This window comes from Sparus aurata, chromosome 11 (genome assembly GCF_900880675.1).
Source record: "Sparus aurata chromosome 11, fSpaAur1.1, whole genome shotgun sequence".
Classification (NCBI taxonomy): Eukaryota; Metazoa; Chordata; class Actinopteri; order Spariformes; family Sparidae; genus Sparus; species Sparus aurata.
The window spans coordinates 12,967,183-12,988,393 of NC_044197.1; the positions used below are offsets into that span (position 1 = coordinate 12,967,183).

At 41.3% G+C, this 21,211-nt stretch overlaps 2 protein-coding genes across 3 annotated transcripts in view; one reads left to right on the forward strand and one right to left on the reverse strand.

Moving 5' to 3' along the window:
- Nucleotides 1-6,367, reverse strand: part of erich3 (glutamate-rich 3) — a 75,656-nt gene extending 69,289 nt beyond the window's left edge. The window contains exon 1 of the mRNA XM_030432733.1: nt 6,138-6,367. The gene's annotated coding sequence lies outside the window, so the exon portion shown is untranslated. The remainder of the gene's footprint in view (nt 1-6,137) is intronic.
- On the forward strand, nt 594-20,785 carry st6galnac5b (ST6 (alpha-N-acetyl-neuraminyl-2,3-beta-galactosyl-1,3)-N-acetylgalactosaminide alpha-2,6-sialyltransferase 5b). Of its 2 annotated transcripts, none has more exons than XM_030432744.1 (6): nt 594-667; nt 7,503-7,785; nt 8,293-8,514; nt 16,575-16,984; nt 18,056-18,163; nt 20,065-20,785. In XM_030432744.1, exons 2-6 carry the CDS (start codon nt 7,765-7,767, stop codon nt 20,297-20,299), a joined length of 996 nt encoding a protein of 331 aa, XP_030288604.1. In that variant the 5' UTR covers nt 594-667; nt 7,503-7,764; the 3' UTR covers nt 20,300-20,785. The 2 variants fall into 2 exon arrangements, with proteins under 2 accessions (XP_030288604.1, XP_030288603.1); XM_030432743.1 differs by lacking the exon at nt 594-667 and adding an exon at nt 6,301-6,441.
- The last annotated feature ends 426 nt before the right edge of the window (nt 20,786-21,211 follow it).

Here is a 21,211-nt window from a genome sequence, read left to right on the forward strand (position 1 = left end):
GCGTCCAGTGGAGAAACACTGACCTCAGGTGGGCTTTCTGTGACATTGCAAGTCTCTCTCTCACTATCTTTGCCTCCCCCTGCAGTTTAAAATCTGCCGATTGTCTTTACATCCTGCTGTACTGTGAGGGTATCACGTGAAGTCATTGTGTGTCATTTTAATGTTCACAGCTAACCTTTTTTAAGGTGTAATATCAACCCATTTGTGTTCAAGTTCACCCAGAAATGAAAATACATTCATGCCTTACAGAACAACAGCAACAACTACTACTAATGTAGATGGGACTTGTTTGAAAACATGAAAAAATACTGGAAAAAAACTGTGCTCCATACAGTTTAGTATAAACCAGGTCTCTGGATATACATATATACCCATGTGCTTTTTGCAGTTTGTTGTGAGGCTCCAGAAATGTTTTGTGGACTAAGAAACTTAAGCCGACTTTCCATCGACTTGTGGGTTTTCATATTTGAGTGAACTTATCCTTTAAGTCTAAACAAAGTCCAAATCAAATGACCTGCATACACAACTTTTGGAAAAACACTTAATTAATCTACCTAAATGTCTTGCTCACCCACAGGTCTCTCCACCTTCTCTGGCTGACAAGTTTGAATCCAGGTGGCGCTATTCTGGAACCTGGAATTCTGGAAAAGTTCCTCCGGCCAAACAGGTGCAACAAAACTAACAGCAGGTTAAGAGATGTAAATCAAGTACAATCGTTACACACCCACATGGTCCCAGAGGGCAGTTTACTTTGGCAAAAGAAACAAAAACAAACAACCCAGGTTAACTCAGGCACCTAACATTTACTCTAACAACTACAACTGTCACATTTCAAACATTTATGAGCTGTATGTTTTTAGGTAAAATATTGTCCTGTAAGTAAATTTAGATAGATGTAGTGGAAGAATAACTACAACATTTCCCATTTGATGTATTGAGTCCTTAATAAGGTCCATATCTGTTGGCACATACAGACGCACACTAATTTTGAGAGAATATCAGTATCCATTCTAGTGACATGTACAGTTACCGGGGGATCCAAGAGATCCAGGGTGAGATTTTCATACAGAATTTACAAAGTAAAATCAAGACAGAATCATGTTTTATCTGTGACAGTGGCAGCTAAAGGGAAGTTACCTCGATGTTAATTGCCACATCGCCAAACATTATCCCTCGCAGAATATCTAAAACGTTAATATTTCATGCACTTAATGTGAGATTGGATTAGAAATAAGACAGGTAATTTGTATTACTGACATCTAAAAAGTGATGTCTCTCTTAGCGCTGTGGATAAAAGTAATGAGAGCTCAGCTTGCCAAAGGCCAGTCATTAAGAAGGGATTGACTTCCCCCTGGGATAGATCATGTGTTGATGTGGCAGGATCACTGCCTGTAGCACACGGGGAGAATCAGGATCACATTAACGCCAAGTGCGATACATGTAGAGCACTCTGAAGATCGGCCCTCAGCACATTTATTAAGGCCTACATATAAAATTCCCAAATGTGTGTCAGACATTGTTTTTAAAGGAAAAAATACATAACTACCACATTATAATCCTCAAAATGGCACCTAGTCCTTCTCAGTTTTCATTTCACAAATTTAGCTGCTGGACACAAATGTCTCCCACTTCACTGGGGAAACCTTTCTCAGTGTTCGTGCACAGGAGGCTTGTTGGAATGACAGATCTGTAAAGGGTTGTTTCTCCGTCCTATGTTTTTTCAGAGACATTTATAATGCATCTTTAACACTTCTGTTTATCGGTGTCTGATGCAGTTGGGTTTTGAAGCTATAAATAGATTGATACCACAGCCAGATGGACCCTGGATTTTTATAGCTCAGTTGGAAACATACTGCGTGCTGTTGTGTGCATTCGTGCATTAGTAGAAATTAATAGTGTTGCTGTATCATTCCATCATTCCATTTTTTCAAGCATCATGTTAACTTGTGTTTCAAGGTCAAGCAAAGTATTTGTTCACAAGGTTCACTAATCCTGCGAGGACTGAACAAGGACAATGACTTATCATAGGTGAATTGTGGTCGCCTCTCAGAATAACAACGTTTTCCACACTCGCCAGCCCATCTGCTTGTCATTCAGCGAAAGTGATGAATGCCAACAGCCTGCTAATTACACAATCAAGAGGGTGCATAACAGATACAGTCACATTTAGCGCTGGTTTGGTTTGCATCCTTTTTCCACTTCATGAAACAAAAGGCAATTTATTCCTCTGTGCCATTTGTCCATTTGCAGTCTGGTTAGCTTTTTATGATCAGAGGCAGAAGGAAATGCACTCAACACAATCACCCTTTTTCTTTATTCATTCAGTGGTTACAGTTGTTGCCCTGCTGACTCCTAAAAAACTGAAAGTCCAACCATAAAGGAAGTGATACAGCATCACTGTGTAAATGAATAAGAGAGTGCACTATAGATGGTTGGAATCGATCGGATGAACACAACTGTTTGGAGAAACATATATTGCACAACAGGAAATTGCATCTGGGATTGGTTGAGCTGCCAGCCGATGAGTCAATGATCTGTCTGTAAGCAGAGACAATTTGCAAAGAGAATGGAGATGTTTTATCTCTTGGGCCTGAAACTGCAGAGCGTAAAGCTTGTATCTATCTCCTAAATGCTCTCCTTTTAAACTTGTGTCACAGCTCCAGTGCAAAGTATTTGTCTGGACCGGAGAACAGAATAACATTTCACCACTCCTCCACCTCTGCTTTTGTTTACTGCAGCTTTAGAGATTAATAGTGGTTTTACCTATGCCTATGCAATAGGTAGTTTAAATAGTCTGTTAAAGGAGCAATATGTAAGAATTGGCCTCCTGCTGTATTTATACTCAAAAACAAAATGGACGAAGCATATCACCGGGGTAACCGCTAACTACTGCAAACCAGAGCTGGTATTTGCCAGATAGCTCAGTTAGCCATGCAGCTAGTGGTCCGGAGGAGTTCAGAGCTCTGGGGGAATGTGCTCACTTTGAACCGGGACCGGCTGGGGCTAGATGGTCAGCATGCTAACTTCAGTAAACATCTCTCCAACACAAAACACATAAGTCATAATATCAAAACAGTTACTTCTTCACATTTTGTGCATAATTTTTAACCTCCACTGTCACCGAGCATGGTATAACATATAGTGGAATACTGCATACAGCACTTTAACATGAACAGCTTCAGGGATGCAATCATAGTCCATTGACAAGTCTTAGTTTAGGTTAATTTACTGACACCCAGAGGCATCTACTCTTCAAATTTGGGGACATAATAATGAGGAAAACAAACAGCTTTTGGCATAGAAAACAGGTGCAAACAGCACATTTCACACTTGTATTGTATTTGGCTCAGCGTAGGCAGACAGCTGTCTGGCGCCTCACTGCATAGGAGGATCGAGTTAATTAAAAAAGGTTGCGTTCCGCAGACATTTGCCTTGCCCTTGTGTGTGTGTGTGTGTGTATTTGTTGAGTGTGCCCCCTGGAGTTGTGTTTTGAGACCTCGGGGACACCTCTAATCAAAAAACACAGACTGCCAGCAACCTAATCCTCTGAATTCACAATGGCAAGTTGTATTATGAGGCACTGCTTCTCAGTGATACAGATAATTAGGTGATTTAAATTATTCTACCAATCATATGACCATGCAGTGTCAAAGAAAACAGTGACTAGGCAGAAATACTGCGTATCTTTGGGAAACAATAAATATATCTATGTTTCCAACTTCATATGATTTATGTTTTACGTATAATTTGAACAGAGTGCAGTGCCTCTTCGACTGTTGTCATGCATTTCTTATCTATCATGCAGTAGACCTCTAACAAGAACTCAAAGAGAAATGTTATCTACTTTAGCAGCCTTACACTAGTATACATTTCCCATGTAGGACTTATTGTGATTTTTTTTAAAAAGTATTGATTGCTGTCAAACCAACAAATGACCTGGCTCTACTAGTGGTTCCATTTCAGAGCTGTTGCCCTCAGAGGCTCGGATCAGTAGATAACAGTCTTAGCTGTTAAAAAATGCTAAACTACTAAGCAAAGGTGATCAAAATATCTTGCATGAGATTTCCAAACTTTGAAACAACTCTAGCTGTAGGTCTGTTTCTAAAAGGCTACATGAAATTACATCTTGTCGGCCAGGTGATGTGAGGCAGCAGAATAACCCAAATTAAGAGTAGTTAAGCCATTCCAATTGTTAAATGACCCACTGAAGATGCAAATAAGCAGGTAAGCAGTCAGACAGACAAAGGTGGCTCAAAAGCGGACTGGCCGGTTTATGTGCTGCAGGGCTGATAAAGAAATGTGGTTCAGGTGTGAAAAGAAATGGGAGCTTAGGTCAGGGGAATGAAGTAATAGGAGGTGAAGGCAGATAGGAGTGGCAGGATAAATAAAAGTAAAGTCCATTGTACAGTATGTATGATATACATACACATATACAAAAAACCCCACTTAGAAATAAATAACAAGAATTTATTTGTTGCAGAAACCACCGCTCACGTTTAACTTGTGGCTGAAATGTCATCTTACTGTACTGTACGAGAGGTTTGAATGCTAGATGTTCAAAAGGTGACATTAAACTGCATAGCTGGCTTTCAAGGTTAAATAGCAGCCTACTCATAATGTAGCAAAGATTTTGAATATTTATCGGGTTTGTTGAAGAGTTGGTGCTAAATTGAATTGCTATCTTTTGTCATTTGTTGGAAGTAGCAGCTAAAGGAGTATGACTTGTTGGAAAAGCAAGGTGAGGTTGAAGGATGGCGGGCTAGGCGAGGAGCTAAACTGCATTACGTAAGTAACTGATGCTAATCTGCATTAAGCAATTGCTGGGAGCTAAACTGTATTGCTTAAGTAACTACCGGGAGCTAAACTGCATCGCCAAAGTAATTTGTGGGAGCTAAACCGTAAATTTGCTTTAGTAATTTCTGGGAGCTAAACTGCATTGCTGGCTTGTATTTATGTAAAGAGGCAGCTGTATCATTTTGCATTATGTCATACATTGCACTGCGTTTAGATATCTAGACATCCTGTATCACATCATGTTCTTTATGAATCACTGTATCTGGCTTTCAGATTGAAAGCTAATTAGTCTAAAAGGGACAAATCTGGGCCAAAAAAACATAAGAGGGAATACATGCTGTTCCCACTGTAGCTATAAAGTAGGCTACCCTGATTTTTCTTACCGCATGCAGCCGGGATATTCTCTGTTGTTCTTGAGATAAATTACTTATCAATTCCCACGTAGCCAACAGACACATTTCAGTTTGTGAAGTGAGACTTTCTGAGGAATGACACGAGCAGCACATCAGTGAATGCACACAATGATGCCAGTAAGGAGGGCGCCTATAAAAAGACTCATTTCCCATTTCAATTCTCCTTCTGACTAGATTACAGCCTCCAGCAAACCCTGGCTACCGTGTGCAGATTTAGTTGTTCAGGTTGCCGTGACAAACGAGAGAAACATTATCCTGTCCTTAAATGAGATGTCCCAAAAATCGACTTGGATGACAAAAAAAAGTTGATGAACTGTATCAAGGACAGTGATTGCTTTATCTGTGGTTTCACCAACGCTATTTGAAGAATAAAAGTAATCCTATCATAACGTTTAGCTGGATGCAATACAATTAAAAAACAGACCGGATGAGGCAACTAACTCAGTGGTTTGCTCATATTATGATACACATTTACTATTCATAACACATTAAGTGCTACTGTAACAATGTTAAGTATACTGTACAGACTTCATCTGACCTACTTACTGCTGTAACTCACTCAAAACATGTATTTCATGTTGTCGTTCAGGATTAAATATCATCAGCCCGTGAAGTACTGCTATCAAAATGAAATGTCCTCATATCTCTGCATAACCAAGGGATCTGTGAAATTGTGTCAGTATAAGAAAGATTCATTTTTTTCATTTATTTTTTATTTTAGACCTGCCCAAATTTATGTCTTATTATGTTACGTACAGAAGTGCATTCCCAGATCACTCTCGGGTCTGTGAGCATTATTGTTGTCAGTAAGCACATTACACTAACAACTACATACAACAAAAAATATGCAATGGCAGCTGTGGTAGTATTGCACGGTAAAGAAAAATGTCACTGCAACCTTGCATGTTATGTTTGATGGCTGTGTTTTACCTCAGAAGCAGTCGTTGCTCCCAGCAGACACATAAAGTCATGAGGATGATCCCGCTTTTTTGTTGTTTCTCGGGATTCCTGTTTTATTTTGAAATTGTGCCCTCATGTGTCTGGTGTTGCTTTTCAGTTCCTCCATCTGTGTGATTTTCCCTCCCTTTAGCGTTTTTCTGTTCCTTTGTCTCACCTGTCCTTTTCCCGCATTACTCCACCTGTACCTCATCCCCTCGTTAGTGTGTGTGTGTGGATAAAGTCTTTGTGTTCCCTCATGTCTTACCTCCAGTGCCATCGGCAGTGTCTCAACCTGGTATGTTTCTGATTTTTGTTCCTTGTGTTTTTAATTGATTTTTACTTTGCTTTTGTTTAAGTTCTTTTGTTTCTACTTGGTCATTTGGACTCATTTTTGGTTCTCCTGGATTCTTGGTTTTATATCATTCAGCTTTTTTTTAATAAAGCTCACCCTTTCAGCCAATGATGACTGTACACTTGCTGTCTCCAGGAGGAAAAGAAACTCTCAGTGGAAAAACTCCATTAAGAAATATGATAACCAGCAAACACTCACTATAAAACGTCACGTGCTGGGCTCCATTAATGTCCAGTGTGTGGAATTTAGTGGCATCTAGAAATGAGGTTACAAATTGCTACCACCTGAGCACACCTTCTCTCACCCTCCCTTATTGAGGCAAAAAATGTGCTTTTCCCCCTCCTGTCTACTGACAAACACATGCTGTGCAGATGGAGAGAAAGATACACTCTGGTATCACATCCCTCCAAACTGATTGATGGTGATGAGACCTCTCATTTAATCTTGACACCCTTGTCTAGCATAAGAAAAGCGCACTGAATCTTACATTTAGGTGATTATACACTGATGAAAACCATATATCACATTCCATTACTCTACCTTTAATCTTTAAAATCCTACACACTGGACCTTTTTTGAAATGCCAAGACGTTTAAAAGATAACAATATTTGGATGGAGATTTGATTTGGATGTAGGGACACAATGAGCACACTGATTAACATGAGAATAAAAACATGTCATTAGAAAACCATCCACCCATTCTGACAATCTAGACTGAATGCATCACTGGGTCATGGGGAAATTAAATGTCATTCTGCATGAAAGGGACGAAAACTGCACAGAAAATGAGCAGTTTCCCACAATGTGTTAAGAATAATGACTGTCATTTGGTGACTGTGCCAATAAAGGGATTATTGATGTAAAGTTAGATATAGAGAAACACACACAATGTCTCTTTAAAGAAAAAGCTGCCGAGCCCCTTTTTTAATATTTAAAAGGAGGACTGCGTGTTGCACATTATCATAATGTCATTTTTTGTAATTACCATCTCTTGAACCTCCAGTGAACCCTGAGAGCGAAGTAAACACTCAACTAAGTGAAAGCCGAGGACTTTAGGACCCTGAGGATCGCGGTGCTGAGTGGAGGGCGTCCCTGTGGAGGAGAGCATGGGAGAGGAGTAGTGGAGCGTCGCCGTCGCTCGCTGCGCGCTCATCCCGCTGATGCCGCTGCTCAAGTGTTGCATGCTGAAGAGTCCCGACGCTCTGCGAGAGAGCTCCTGGCCCCGATAGGATGAAGGCTCGGTCTGCGGCTGGAAACGAGGGGAAATGAAGATGAAGATAAGAGTGGTAATTATGAATGAGACCCTTCAGGAAACATCACTGTGATGTTTCCTTTTCGTGGCTTTTGTGCCTTTTGCTGCCCAGAAGTGAGTTGCGAGCCTACTGTGACCTGATTGCACTTTAAAAAAAAACAATACAAAAAAAAATATATATATTTTATTGCAGTTGGTTAATTGATCCCGTTTCTATAGTCATGATGATAATGTTTTAGGAGCGCAGGTTGTTGATTTGTCTGCCGGGACCATGTTTTGAATCCAGCAGCCTCTCTTCCTACTTTCGCACCGCTCTGTACAACGTGTTGACAGCGCCGTGTTGAGTGACACAGCTGACATTTCATGCGCAGCCTTGCACGAGCAAAGAGCAGCTGTTGTTACTGTGATGCCTGAGCTTTGAACGCTGACATTTAATTAGCTGTGAATTCTCGACCAGAGAAATGCAAGCTCTGTGGCTTATTTTCTGGCTTCCATGTTGCTTTCCCTCCTTTGAACTTGTGTCTTTCATGTGTCTCTCCAGTGCCAAGGAGTTAGTGGCATTATCATTGTCACCATGGTTACCGGCTTTATGTTGGTGTACAACAGCAGCTCTGGTGGCAGACCACCTTCCTCAATGGCATCATCAGCGTCATCGTCGTCCAGACGTGTAGATGGAGCTGTTCCATCCACCACGAAGCCGGAGAGACGGCAGAGAGACCAAACGTCAACCCTCGAGGGGTACACGGGTGTCATGGATCACAAGGTAAACATGCACCATCTGTGCATCGGGAGATGATCTGTCCTCTGTTGATGAGGGTGCAACTGATTCTTCCTTTGAAATATCATTCCATGTCCAAAACTATGGCATGATTATGATTTGCTTGAAAGCTCTGAAGCAGGCCAGAAGAAAGAACACCTGAACGATCGTCTGTTTGATTAAACAGCACCCGTGCAGTTATATTTAGTTACCAGTTTGTCTTTAGAAAAGCAAGAAATCTCTTCAACTTTCAGTGAAATGGGAAGGAAGGTGGTTCATGTAGCTGCAAGGCTTAAACATTCACCCACCACAGAGACAAAGGTTAAACTTTAGCTCGGCTGTTTGTTCCAGCAAAAACAATGGCAGCGTTTGGGGTGAGACTTCAGGTTGTTGTCAGTTCATTCTGTTCCTGTGTGAGAGGAGTGGGATTTGGGGATAAAGGCATTACTGGCAGCCAACAGAGTCCAGCAGTGGAGATATAGGCGCCGGCAGCATATGGGGGCTTTTTCGTACCAGACTGAGGAGAAAAATTGCAGGAAAAACATCTTGATTTTGTCTGGGATGTGTGTTGGACAAATTTTGCTCGATACCAGGGCTGCAACTAATGATTATTTTCGTATTTTCTTGATTAATCAGATAGTAGTTTGGTCTAGATGACATCCTCAAATTTCTTGTGTCCACAACCCAAAATATTCGCTCTACTGTCATAGATAAATAGGAAGCTGCAAACAGAGAATTTCAACTTTCTTGTATTACAAATTAATCCATTCTCCAAATTTGGGGCAGGAAAAAAAAAATCCAAATATTGTTCGGTATGTGTGTCGTTTTTATATATAATTTATATATAATAGGGGTGCAACTAACAACATTTTTTATTTCCCTGATTAATTGCTGGGTTGTTTGGTCTAAAAAATTTAAGAAAATGGTGAAAAATGTCAAAGGGTGCTTCCTAGAGCACCAAGATGATGTCCTCAAATGTCTTATGTATTTATGAAATAATTGACCACTAATGAGCTAATTAACTGTTGCCAGTTAGAGTATTACACACATTGGCTGAACAATAGCATTTAAGGATAGCCATTCTACAGGAAATAATATATGTCTCATGTGCATTTGTGACATACGTGTCGAGCAGCTAACCCTCAAAAAGCAACACTGATTGCTGTGGCACCTTCGTACATATGTAATCCAAAACTCGCAGCTCATCTGTATTCTGCTATCATTCAGGTAAAGCGGAGAGACTGGCATGTTAATGCAGAGCTCAGGTATGCGCTGAAAATGGCTTTTTGAAGCATTGGGAACTGGCCTGGTTTCAGGGGGAACTGGGAAAGCCTGTTCTGTGTCCAACATTATGTCAAGGTTTTTTCACTTTGGGTAATACATTGATTATTTGCATGTTTTTTGCATTTCATTTTGATTTTTGTAATTAGTGCACCCTTTTTTTGGCAATAAATGCGGTAAGTGAAATTTATAAACAATTTCTGTTAACGAGGAAAAGCCTCAGATTAAGGAGGAATTAATTGAAGCTTTATTCCAGCTGTAAGACCACGGTAATTACAATTAAGCTCTTAAACTCTGAAATCAAAAGCTGAACCTGCCGCAGCGCCACCATTTCTAAATTCTCTCTGTAGTTTACTCCGTTTCTTGATTCATAATTAATGTGTCCAACCATGAAATATTCAGTGACAAAAGCACTTAAAACAGGATGGATTTCTTCTAGAAGGGCTACTCAAGACATTGCCGCTGTAATCTTTTGGTCGTATAAGTCTGTGTTATTGTAATGCAGAGGCCTATCGCTTGGACCCGGCTCAGTGTTACAGACAGCTCGTTCAGATAGATGGATGATTCCGACAGCGTCGTTTCTCCCCTCAGTGAGAGAGATACGCAGCGAGGCACAGCAGAGTGGAAAGGACATTGCTTTGCTCAGGCAGCGCCGGGCGGAGGAGAGGATTTGGAGGGAAAAAAGTGTTGGTTACAGTTCACCTCTCAGTGATTAATGATCAGTGACATGAGTGTTTGAGAGAGTTTGAGGTTTGATCCGGCTGAGGCTTCCTGTACTTTCTTCAGATGTTTTCTCTGAGATGTTTTACCTCATCAGACCTCATTAAAACAAATATTCATCTACGGATTCTTAAGAGAAATGAGAGGCAGTGACTTCAGTTCAGAATTTTCTTGCGGTGCAGTCTTTCCTGCACGTCCACCTCCTCCTGGATGACGACTGATTCATGACAGATCCACGCTGCGACATTTTCATACCGCTTAGTGTCACTCGGCCCCCCCTCTCCCAGGGGGAGGGGGGGTTCCAGCTCTGCTGCTGCTATCTGAGACAGAGCCGGGGAATGACTAACCATACCTGCTGTTGGATCTGTGGAGTGGGTGGATCAGTCTGTACTGCTCCCTCCAGGGTCGTCTGAGGTCTGCTGCTGGAGGAAATCTTGGCTCTTAAACAAGCAACACGCGCGTGTGCACGTACACATTAAAACACACATTAACACAGCACTGATCATAGATGCAGAAAAAGCCCATGCAGATGCCCAAACACGTTGTTAAAATGTTATGCCCTCATCGGTGCCAGGGATGCTTGAAAATGTGATGAGAGCTCGATCTAATGTGCCTTTTTATGGCTCATGTTAACTTATGCGCTTATCTTGCTTGCATGGGCTGTGATTTCACTAAGATGGGCGATGGTCTAATTTATTTCTCACCTATGTGGGTGCAAATCACCCAGCACAAATTAATCAGTCTGTGCTGCTTCATGCACTGAGGGTTAAAGGCTAGACATTTGGCTTTTTCCTCCATCCTTCTCAGTGTTTAATAGTGATGTGAGAAATTGGCGAAAAGCAGCCTTGAATCCCACAAATCCAAACGCTGTGAGATCAGACTTCAAAGTGATGGCGCGCTGCCTTTATGTGGGATATCTTGAGCGGATGTATGGCAGTCTCGCTGTTCATTATGTCTTCTGCAATGTCTGCACGTTTTTCCTGAGATGTCCTCTTCTGGGGCGCGTTTCTTTGCTTTGACAAGCTACAGTAATTAGAGCGGCCGGGTTGAATAGACCCTTTCAAATCACACACACTTTTGAGTTTGAAACGCCCAAATAGACAGCCGCTCCATTCTTGCGCTTGGCTACTCATCTTCCCAGCCTGGCTGATGTTTTGCCGATTCCAGTTAAAGGGATGTTGACCTTTTGAAGAACTGTCAGCAGAATCAATCTACATTGGCCTTTTATGTGCTCTAATCACAAAGGCTGTGTGGAAGCATGAATGTGGGCTGTGTGCCTGTGCTAGTTTATGATGTACCAACTTATTATGGGCGATACCTTTCTGTGCTCTGACAGCCTTTAATGCAGCCAGCCATGGACAAATTGGTGCTATTATGTGCCGTATCTGTGCTGACTCCTTTCTAACGTATAATTTTATTTTATTTTTTTTATTTTTTTTTTTTTTAGGACATCTTACAGAGTAAGTGTGATAACATGTAGCTTACTTAATGGATGAAGTTCCAGGATATGCAAATTCCACTCAAAGTAAGTGTGCACCTGAGGCAAAACAGATATCCGGCATGTTCTTCAGACTGACTTTACATAGCCTGATTTGTATATACCTTAAGGCACCAATCACACCTGGTGTTAACATGTGATCTGTATCTGGATATGTTGTCTGGGATGGGTCGTTGCGTTGTCTGTGCTGCTAATGAGGGCTACGTCCTCTGGGATTTAGCCACCCGCCTCTCTCCTTCATCTGAGGTTGACTGGGTGAAGGAGATGAAAACAAGCGCCTTTTATTATCTCTTCTCGTTCCCTCGAATTGAGAAATGGGCCGAGTTCAGGATTGCGAGTTGAATGTGTGCCACCAGGAGGAGCTTAATGAGATGTCAACTGTCAGGAGGATTCAGCTGTAATTAATTGATTCTCGGAGAGAAAAGGAAGCAGATCGTTAAGCCTTCACATCACCCAACAGGTGCCACCGAATCCACCTCTGCTCTCACTTGAGCCAATAGTCTAATTCTGGAAAAGTAATAAAGTGTACAGTTAATGTTGATGTGAGGATTATTGGAGGTAGCTGCATTTTTCTTAATGTCAACAAATGCCATTTAAAGACCAAAAACAACAATGACCTGATCCTCTTGTATAGCCAAAGCCTAATATGGTTCATCCATTGATATTCAAAAAAAACAATTAAATACATAAATGTTTCTTTATTATAACAAACATGGCCACAATAATTTTCCACATACCACCTTTCAGACATGAATACTCAGTATCATACTTAATCTGCAGCTGATAATTAAATTGAATCGTGTTTTGGTGTTTCTTACTTTCTTTTGGTTAGTTTGTGTTATGTGTTTTTCCTCACACATAAATCCAGATCAAAGTAATCTTTTGCATCTGTACAATTTGGGAGTTTTTGAGGGCATCCCATTGTGCATCAGTCTTTGTGTAACCGGTAGTGTCTAATGTTGAAGGTCCACTTCTGAAGAAAGTTGTAGCGTATGATGAGTTGGGATCAGAATATCATTGGGGGTGATCAGTTAATTCTGACAATGGTGGTGAATAACAAAATCCTCCAGTCAGTTGTGATCATTACCTTGATTTAATAGCACAGGAATATTTTGGCATACTACACAAAAAGTTTAAGATAAGGACAAACCATAATATCCATCCATCCATTTTCGTCCGCTTACAAAACATAATATAAAGAATTCAAATGTAACATTTCTGCATCAAAAATATCACATTTCTAACCTTTTTTTATGTTGTATTGAGTTGTGTTTACACCCCCCCAATGTTTCTAATGATGTGAAAACTCAAGAGAAACGTTAATTTAAAGCTATAACCATGAGACAGTGTGAGGATTAGACTTGTTGACAACAAGATACATACAGAATAACATCAGCCTTATTCTTTGACTCCATTGGTAACAATTACAATGGGGTCTGTCTTGTTCAGTACCAATGACTCCTCACTGACCTATAAACCCTTGCCAAGTCTTTTTCCGGTAGGTCTGTACTCGCTTTCCTATTTAAACTGAAATGGGTGCAGCCGGAGGCTGCACGATCGGAGGCACTTTGGAGGCTCTGGTGCAATATTAGAGGCTGACTGATGGGGTTTGCTCTGAAAGCAATTATGATCCTGGGATCCCCTGGGAAGTATATAAACAGGATCATACTGATGAGTTGGGAGTCGGTGTGTGGGCTGTAATTGACTGCGTCGTCTTCTACTGCTGCACTGAATGCAACAGTGTTCTCTTTCCAAGTTCCTAAGTTATACAATAGAATAATCCAAACATACAAACAGGCATGGAAACCATGCAGGCACCCCTCATAAGGCCAACAACAGCAAAATACAAATGCAACAGAATGTAATTTAGTTACTCAGCAGTTATCATCATCCTATTGTCGACCAATAATCCAAGAGCTGGCATAAAAACTTAGTATACTTTGGGTGTTGTTTTTGATACTGTATGGTGCATGGCAAGACATAATGAACAGCTTACCATGAAATTTCCAGACCTGTAAGATGAAGTGTTACCAAAGTTAAATCTTGGATGCGATTAAATACAAGCACAATTCCTCATCGTCCATCCAAAAGTGGCAACGACCAAGACTCTTGATTGTGACGAAACATGGATACTACACAGCCATGACACTGGAAGTCTCGCCACGGCTCTCTTTAATCCAGCCGGCATCGCATCATTGCCTTTTTGGATCGGTGTATCCAAGACAATGTATTTCTTACAAGGCTATGCATTATTGATTAAGGGAGGCAGCCCTCTGTCCTCATGATAAAGTGCAGCCCGAGTGTGTTTGTGTGTGTGTGTGTGTGTGGGAGTCAGCATTTGTTCAAGTGCTATTTTTTTCACAAATTAAAGGGCCGCTGTGTTAATTCAAGGTTGATTATGAGGTAAAATGCAACAGATTATACTAATTATTCATTCATTCAACAGACTGTGGATTACTTCTTTAGCCGCCTGCCATCTCAGATATATTTATCTGATACTGAAAGCCCCTCTCGTAGTGATACATGGTCTGCAAGCGCCTCTTTCCCAGCGTCATCAAGCTGTCAGAAGCTATAGGGGGACTGGCACCGGAGCCTCAACATGATTGTCAAGGACACTTTTATATGCAACCTTCAACTGCCTTTTCCTAGTTTAACACATTCCCCAACTTCCAGAATGATTAAAAGTTGCTTGGGAGTAATTGTTTGGACGGTGCCGAAGGGGAAATGCACTCTATCTGTCGTATGTAGAAGAAGAAGCAGCTGAGAGGACTGTGATTTTAGTTTTTTTTTTTTTTGCCCCGGCTGAGTCAGGGAGGTTGTGTTTGTGTGGTGAAGCACGTAATTCGCGCCTGCCTACCTGTGATGGAGGGAAGGGGGTCTGAGAACAGAGAGTGCAAACTCACTCCAACAGGATGTGGATTGTTTTGGGGAATGTGAAGGAGAATAGAAATACCTGGTCCTCAACACAAAGACAGCGATTATGTGTGTTTTTGTGTATAGAGGGGATTACGACAGTTTATTTTATTGAGACACTTTTAGATAGTTGCAGACTCTTGCCATAGAAACGTGATTGTACTACATATCTGGGGCCACATCCAGCTAAGATTTGAGGACATCCACACCACCTACGCCCACACATACACCCACACTAGGCAATCATTCAGTGTGGGGTCACAGAGATAGTGGAAGAGTATTATAAATATAGCAGTGGGAGCAGCACAGCCTGTGGCGATGGTAATATTACCTGTATGCGCACACAGACACGCACGCACAGAGTTGAACACACACATTGCCACCTCAGAAACTGATGGAGTGTGAAGCTCAGAGCACAGTTCAGAATGCCAATGTAGCTCCCTATTAAGGTTGGGAATAATTCATGTGAAGAGTCTCTGGGTTTTCGCTGTCGGATCATTCAATCCGAGCTCGCCTTTTTCCAATTTTGAAAGCCTGGTTGGGCAGAACAACCTGAATACCAGGTAAATGCAATGCAAGCTCTGCAATACATACTACATTCACAAACCTGGCATACATCAATGATTTTCTGTGTGAAGTGGACAAAGGGAGCGTGTTCCTGACGACAGGCATCCCTTGTTTTTGTGGAAAAAGAACATTGCTCTGTGTTCTGAATAAAGGTACAGGCTTATGTGTAGTTGTGATTTTTTTCCTACAAAAACCAAAAGGTACTGCAGAGAACAGCCCCTGCTCTACTGTCAACCGTGATAATCTGCAGTGCATTTGAATAATAGGATACCTGACAGAACATCCCATTACCAGCCGAGCTGCTCAATTCTGTTTCAATTCTGTCACTGTATTCATGCTCTATTCAGGTGTGTGTCTGTGTGTGATGGAAAACCTCATTAACCTGTGAATATAAATTTAAAAAGTTTGGAACTTATTTGTAAAGTTTTGTCTTCTTTACCACAGATGCTTTACATCAAGTGAGCCTCTTTGTTGGCATGTGCTTTTGAGCACACTGTGCTGAACTCTTTGAGGGCCATTCTTTTTTTTCCTCTTGGCAGATTTTAAGGTCAAACCATAAGGATCTCTGCTAATACTACTTGAGATTGATGGTTGGTTGCAGATTCATTTTTTTCCCCTTTTGCTACTTCACGTTTTGGCTTCTTTTTGAGGGCAATGTCTTGCGACTTTTCCTTGAGCACCACCACGGGATTATAATTTTTGTGGTTTTGCATAAAATATCTCCACAACTATTGGATAGACGTCCATGAAATGTTGCACATACAACAACTGATCTGTAATCCCATAACTTTTCCTTCGGTGCAGTTGGCACATCAACATTTTAATGTGTGCAGTATTACCAAATATTTGCAGAACTGATGACATCCCCATCATCCTTAGCTGTACTTTGTGTTCACTGCTTACTATGGATTTAACAATTAAAACCTGGATACAGCAGCACTGCTCAGCCTTGCTTTGGTATCTAGTATCTAATTCTTCCTATAAATCTGTGGTGGGTATAAGCCTGCGTTATGCCTCAGCCTGTTTTTAAATGTTCTTTGACTTTCACTGCAACTTTTTCTGAACTTTTAACCTCTCACCTCTACAGCCTCTGAAGATGCACTGCAGGACTTGTGCCCTGGTCACCAGCTCCGGCCATCTAACTGGGAGCAAGAGAGGCGGAGAAATTGACAGCTCTGACTGTGTCATCCGCATGAACGACGCCCCCAGCATCGGCTATCAGCAGGACGTCGGTCAGCGAACAAGCCTGCGTGTCATAGCTCACTCCAGTCTGCAGAGGGTGCTGCGGAGCCGGCAGGAGCTGCTCAACGTGAGCCAAGACACGGCGTTCATCTTCTGGGGCCCCAGCAGCCTCATGAGACGGGATGGAAAAGGGAACGTTTACAACCACCTCAAGCTGCTGAACCAGCTACTGCCCAAACTTAAAGTCTACATCATTTCCCGAAACAAAATGCTGAAATTTGATGAACTATTTAAAAAGGAAACGGGGGTTGATAGGTAAATGTTCACAGAATCAGTCTTGTCTCTGAGTTTTATTTTGGTGTGAATAAACTAAGACAAGCTGAATGCATTTTCTGTTTCCACACACAATTGCTTGCTCACAAAAGATGAAGTTCTATGCACCCTAAAACAGTTGTCTGTTATGTGTGGAAGGATTTTAAGGAATTTGATTGGTGCCACATTTACAATTGTCACACTAATGCTCAGCTTAGGGAGGGTATTGCAAAGTATTTTGTTATGTAGTGCTTCAATGTACTGGTAGTAAGACATTAACAGAAGTTGCTCAAGATCAGAAAGAAACACATTTCAGTGCAGTTATTAGGATCAAAGTTCCCTGGTCATTATAAGCAGAAAACAAAATGGTGAGCTAGCATAGATGAGTATCTTGAAGTGGGAGCTCGTTAATATTCACTGGAAGTGACAATTGTAGGAATTTGTGAGCTTTATCCAAAGATGGAGGACATCCCATAGATTAATAGTAAATTCTATATGGAATATATACTGTATAGCATCCTGCAGAATCTGTTCTACTTCCTAATTGAGAGAGATATTATACAGAAAGAAATGTTTTTATACTATAAATATTCAGGTGCAGGTTTCCTGCCTTCAACACATGATGGTTTCCTGTCTCTCTTAATTTGAGGTACATCTGTGCTGTAGAAAATGGCCATCTGAATATTGGCTTACAAAAAAAAGAGCCAAATGGATAAAGGCATCCACAGCCATTAATAATCTAATTTGCATGTGAAGAGTAAACCAAAAGGAGGGATAAGAGGATGTTGTATTTGAATGGGGGATCCAATCACGTCAGCTTTCATGTAAGCAGTGCCAGAATAAATGTATTAGTCATGGATATTTCCTTTATTGTTGTGTACAATAGAAACAAAGACGGTCTTTCTTCAATCTGTCATTTCGCCTCCATATACGAAAAGATGATTGCTCAAGTAAAATATAGAAACGTGTTTTCACGGCTTTAATCCATTTAATCTCATTTGGTCTCCAGTACTCCCGATATATCTACACTACATGAGTATGGATGTACTAAAGATGGTGACCTTTGTCTTTCAGGAAGAGTTCCAACTCCTGGCTGAGTACCGGATGGTTCACCATGGCCATAGCCCTCGAGCTGTGTGACCGGACCAACGTGTTTGGCATGGTGCCACCGAATTTCTGCAGGTACAGTCGGATCGTTCTTTGATGCAAGAATTTAGGTGCTCAGTTGTTGTTTTTTTTCAACTCTGCACACACATCGCAATTAACAAATACCATACGTTTTTGTGCTGTAGATGACACACAGAGTTTGGTATTTGCTCAGCTGGCCAGTTGGTCGTTTTCATCCAAAGGGATGTGATGAAGTTTGCTTAATTTACTTAAACTACCTGTGTAATTGATGCCCCCAAATTTCCAGAGGCTTTGGGGCAGTTGAACAATCTGAGAACACAACACTGACATATTACCAACTTTTATATTCACGTAACAAACATTAGCATTAGAGTTTTGCCATCTGCTAAATCTTAGCCGCTAAATTCTCCTCTTAGATCATCAGCTAGGGACTCACTTTGCCTGTTGGGTGTGGAGCAGGTAGTGCACAGCGAGTTTATTGTGGCTCTTTCACCGAGTACAGCTGCCTGGTGTGTCTGAAAATACCGCTAATGAGAGCTGTGACCGAGGTAAAACTATAATGAGAAGGCTGTAAAACCAAAACAATGAGGTGAAAGACATTATAAAGTGATCATAGGTATGTCGGGATAGGCTAAAACTTGACTGCTTGGTGCCTTCAAGTAGGTTCATAGTTGGTGTGTTCCTAAGAAGGCCCACCATGAGCCTCTGTAAACTGAAGCTCAGAGTTCACGGGTGTTGTTTGCTAATGTTTTTAAAGTGTTATCGATTACATTTGACATTGAAAAATGCAGAAAACACAAAACCATGAAGCACCTTTGGTAAAGAAACAAGGCAGTGTCCTCTTTTTATTGGCAGTTTCCTAGCAACAGTGTTGACATGACTTACACCACCTCAAAGCCAAGAGTATTGTGTCCTTGACTCATCAGGTGGAAACACTATCTCGCGGGACTCTCAGGCATCATAAATTTTAATGAAGTGACACGAGATGATTCCACCTCGTTAATTACGAGTGTAGATAATCAACCTTCATGTGCTAATTTTTACCAAGTGGCAAAAGGCTTCTTTTTACGTTTTTAAACCACATATTCATTTTAAATGACCATTATCATATACATAATATCATTCACATGATTATTTGAAAGACACCAAGATTTTAACTTTGTGTACACACACGCTCTCCGTAACATCCTGTCTCATCTAATCCGTTATCCTCAGGTCTCAAGTTTTCAGTTTGTCACTTCCTGTTTTAGCAGACAGGACAAATGGTGCACAGAGTGGATGCAGCTCCACTCTGTGATTTACTGTGACAACATGGGTGTCTTCCTACATAAAAATCTTGTCTAGTACGTCGTTAATGGCGTCTTCAACTTGCAGTGACGATATAACATTTGCTCCCTGCAGTGACAACTTCAAGTGTCTTTTATTGCCATGCAGTCAGGCTGGTGAATGACTGCGTTTTGTTTTTTTTTGCCCGTGGGAACATTCATCTTGACATTTTTATAATAAAAACATCATTCACTGAATAGGTGCAAAGTACCACAGTTGAATATGCCTGCAAAACATTCAGGTTCATTCGAAATACAAGAATTACTTAGCTAACGTCGTCTTCGGGGCGCCAAGGACAGTTTGACACATTTGGATATTCATAGAGAAATTGGGTGCAGATTGAAGTGACTCTCATGTGGCTGAATCTTCCACTGAGCGTGCTGCAACTGGAGCCATCAGAGGAATAAGATGGTGTATAATAAACACATCTGTGAGCACACATTCTTCTGATCTTTCTGTTTTCCTTTGTGGCTGTCATCATTTTCTTCCCCACTGTGACTCACTTCCACTCTCTTCTCCCCCCGCCCTCTTCTCATAATTATCACTCCATTTCTCTCCCTCACACTTTGACTTTCGTGCCTTTTCATGCTTCACTCTTCTCTTTTCTCCTCTGCTCTCCCGCCTTGTAGATCCTCCTCCCATCCCTCTGTGCCGTATCATTACTACGAGCCCTCTGGGCCCGACGAGTGCACCATGTATCTCTCCCACGAGAGGAGCCGGCGAGGAAGCCACCACCGCTTCATCACGGAGAAGAAGGTGTTTGCAAACTGGGCTCGCACCCACAACATCCACTTTTACCAGCCGGACTGGAAGCCCACTGCGGTCGCCACCAACACGAACAGCTCGTACACTCCTGGATCCTGAGGTTCACTCCAGGGACGATCTCAGAAGTGTAAAATATGTGCGTGGACAGATTCCAGCGTGCATTTTCCCTCTGCGGCTGATATGAATGCATGAGACAGCAGTAGGACAGACCATGCAACTGTAGTGGCTGTTAGCCTACTGCCTAAGCTGCTTGGCAGAATGGGATCATTGCATAATAGCGGCAGCACAAAGCCTCAACAATGTTTTCGAAAGTGTAACTATAATAGGATGAATTTCATACTGGAATCAAAGCCATGGAGCTGGGCTCAAGTGTATTTTCTTTGCTCTGTGTAGAGCGGCTTTAATAACACTTGAGCTGTCAGACAGGCATGAGACAGTACGGCGCTGCAATAACTGCAGCATGATTGATCCATTTTCATTAAACTGAATTCATAAAGGGCTGTGAGGTCATCTCCCCATTGTTTCTGTGAATGTGACAGTGAGTTTATACTTCACACACAAATTAAACATGGTTTTGTCTTCAAAGCTGATTGTGATATTTCTAGTCACTATATTTGAATGTGTACACACTTTATTCAAACATTCGTCCATTTTCAACAATATGATGAAGAGTGGAAAAAGCATGACCGCTGAAATTGTAGACACTACATAATTAGGGTATAGTTGTTACATACAGCTTAGTTATACTGTGTATTTCCAATCTTGTAACATTCAAGTAGGCTACTTGCATCACAATTGAGTAAGAAAAAAAAAGGTACTGTCACAGTTATGATGTTGGAAAGGATTCTCCACAAAATCAATGAAGTAATAAATTTAGTTCTATTTTAAAGTGATATATTTTAAGGGCACGTCATGACCTCCTCAGTCTATTGTAGTACACAGTGGATATCAACCTTTTGGAGTTGCAACTGCCAAGAAACCTCAGGTTCGTATTGGTGACCCATCTCTTCA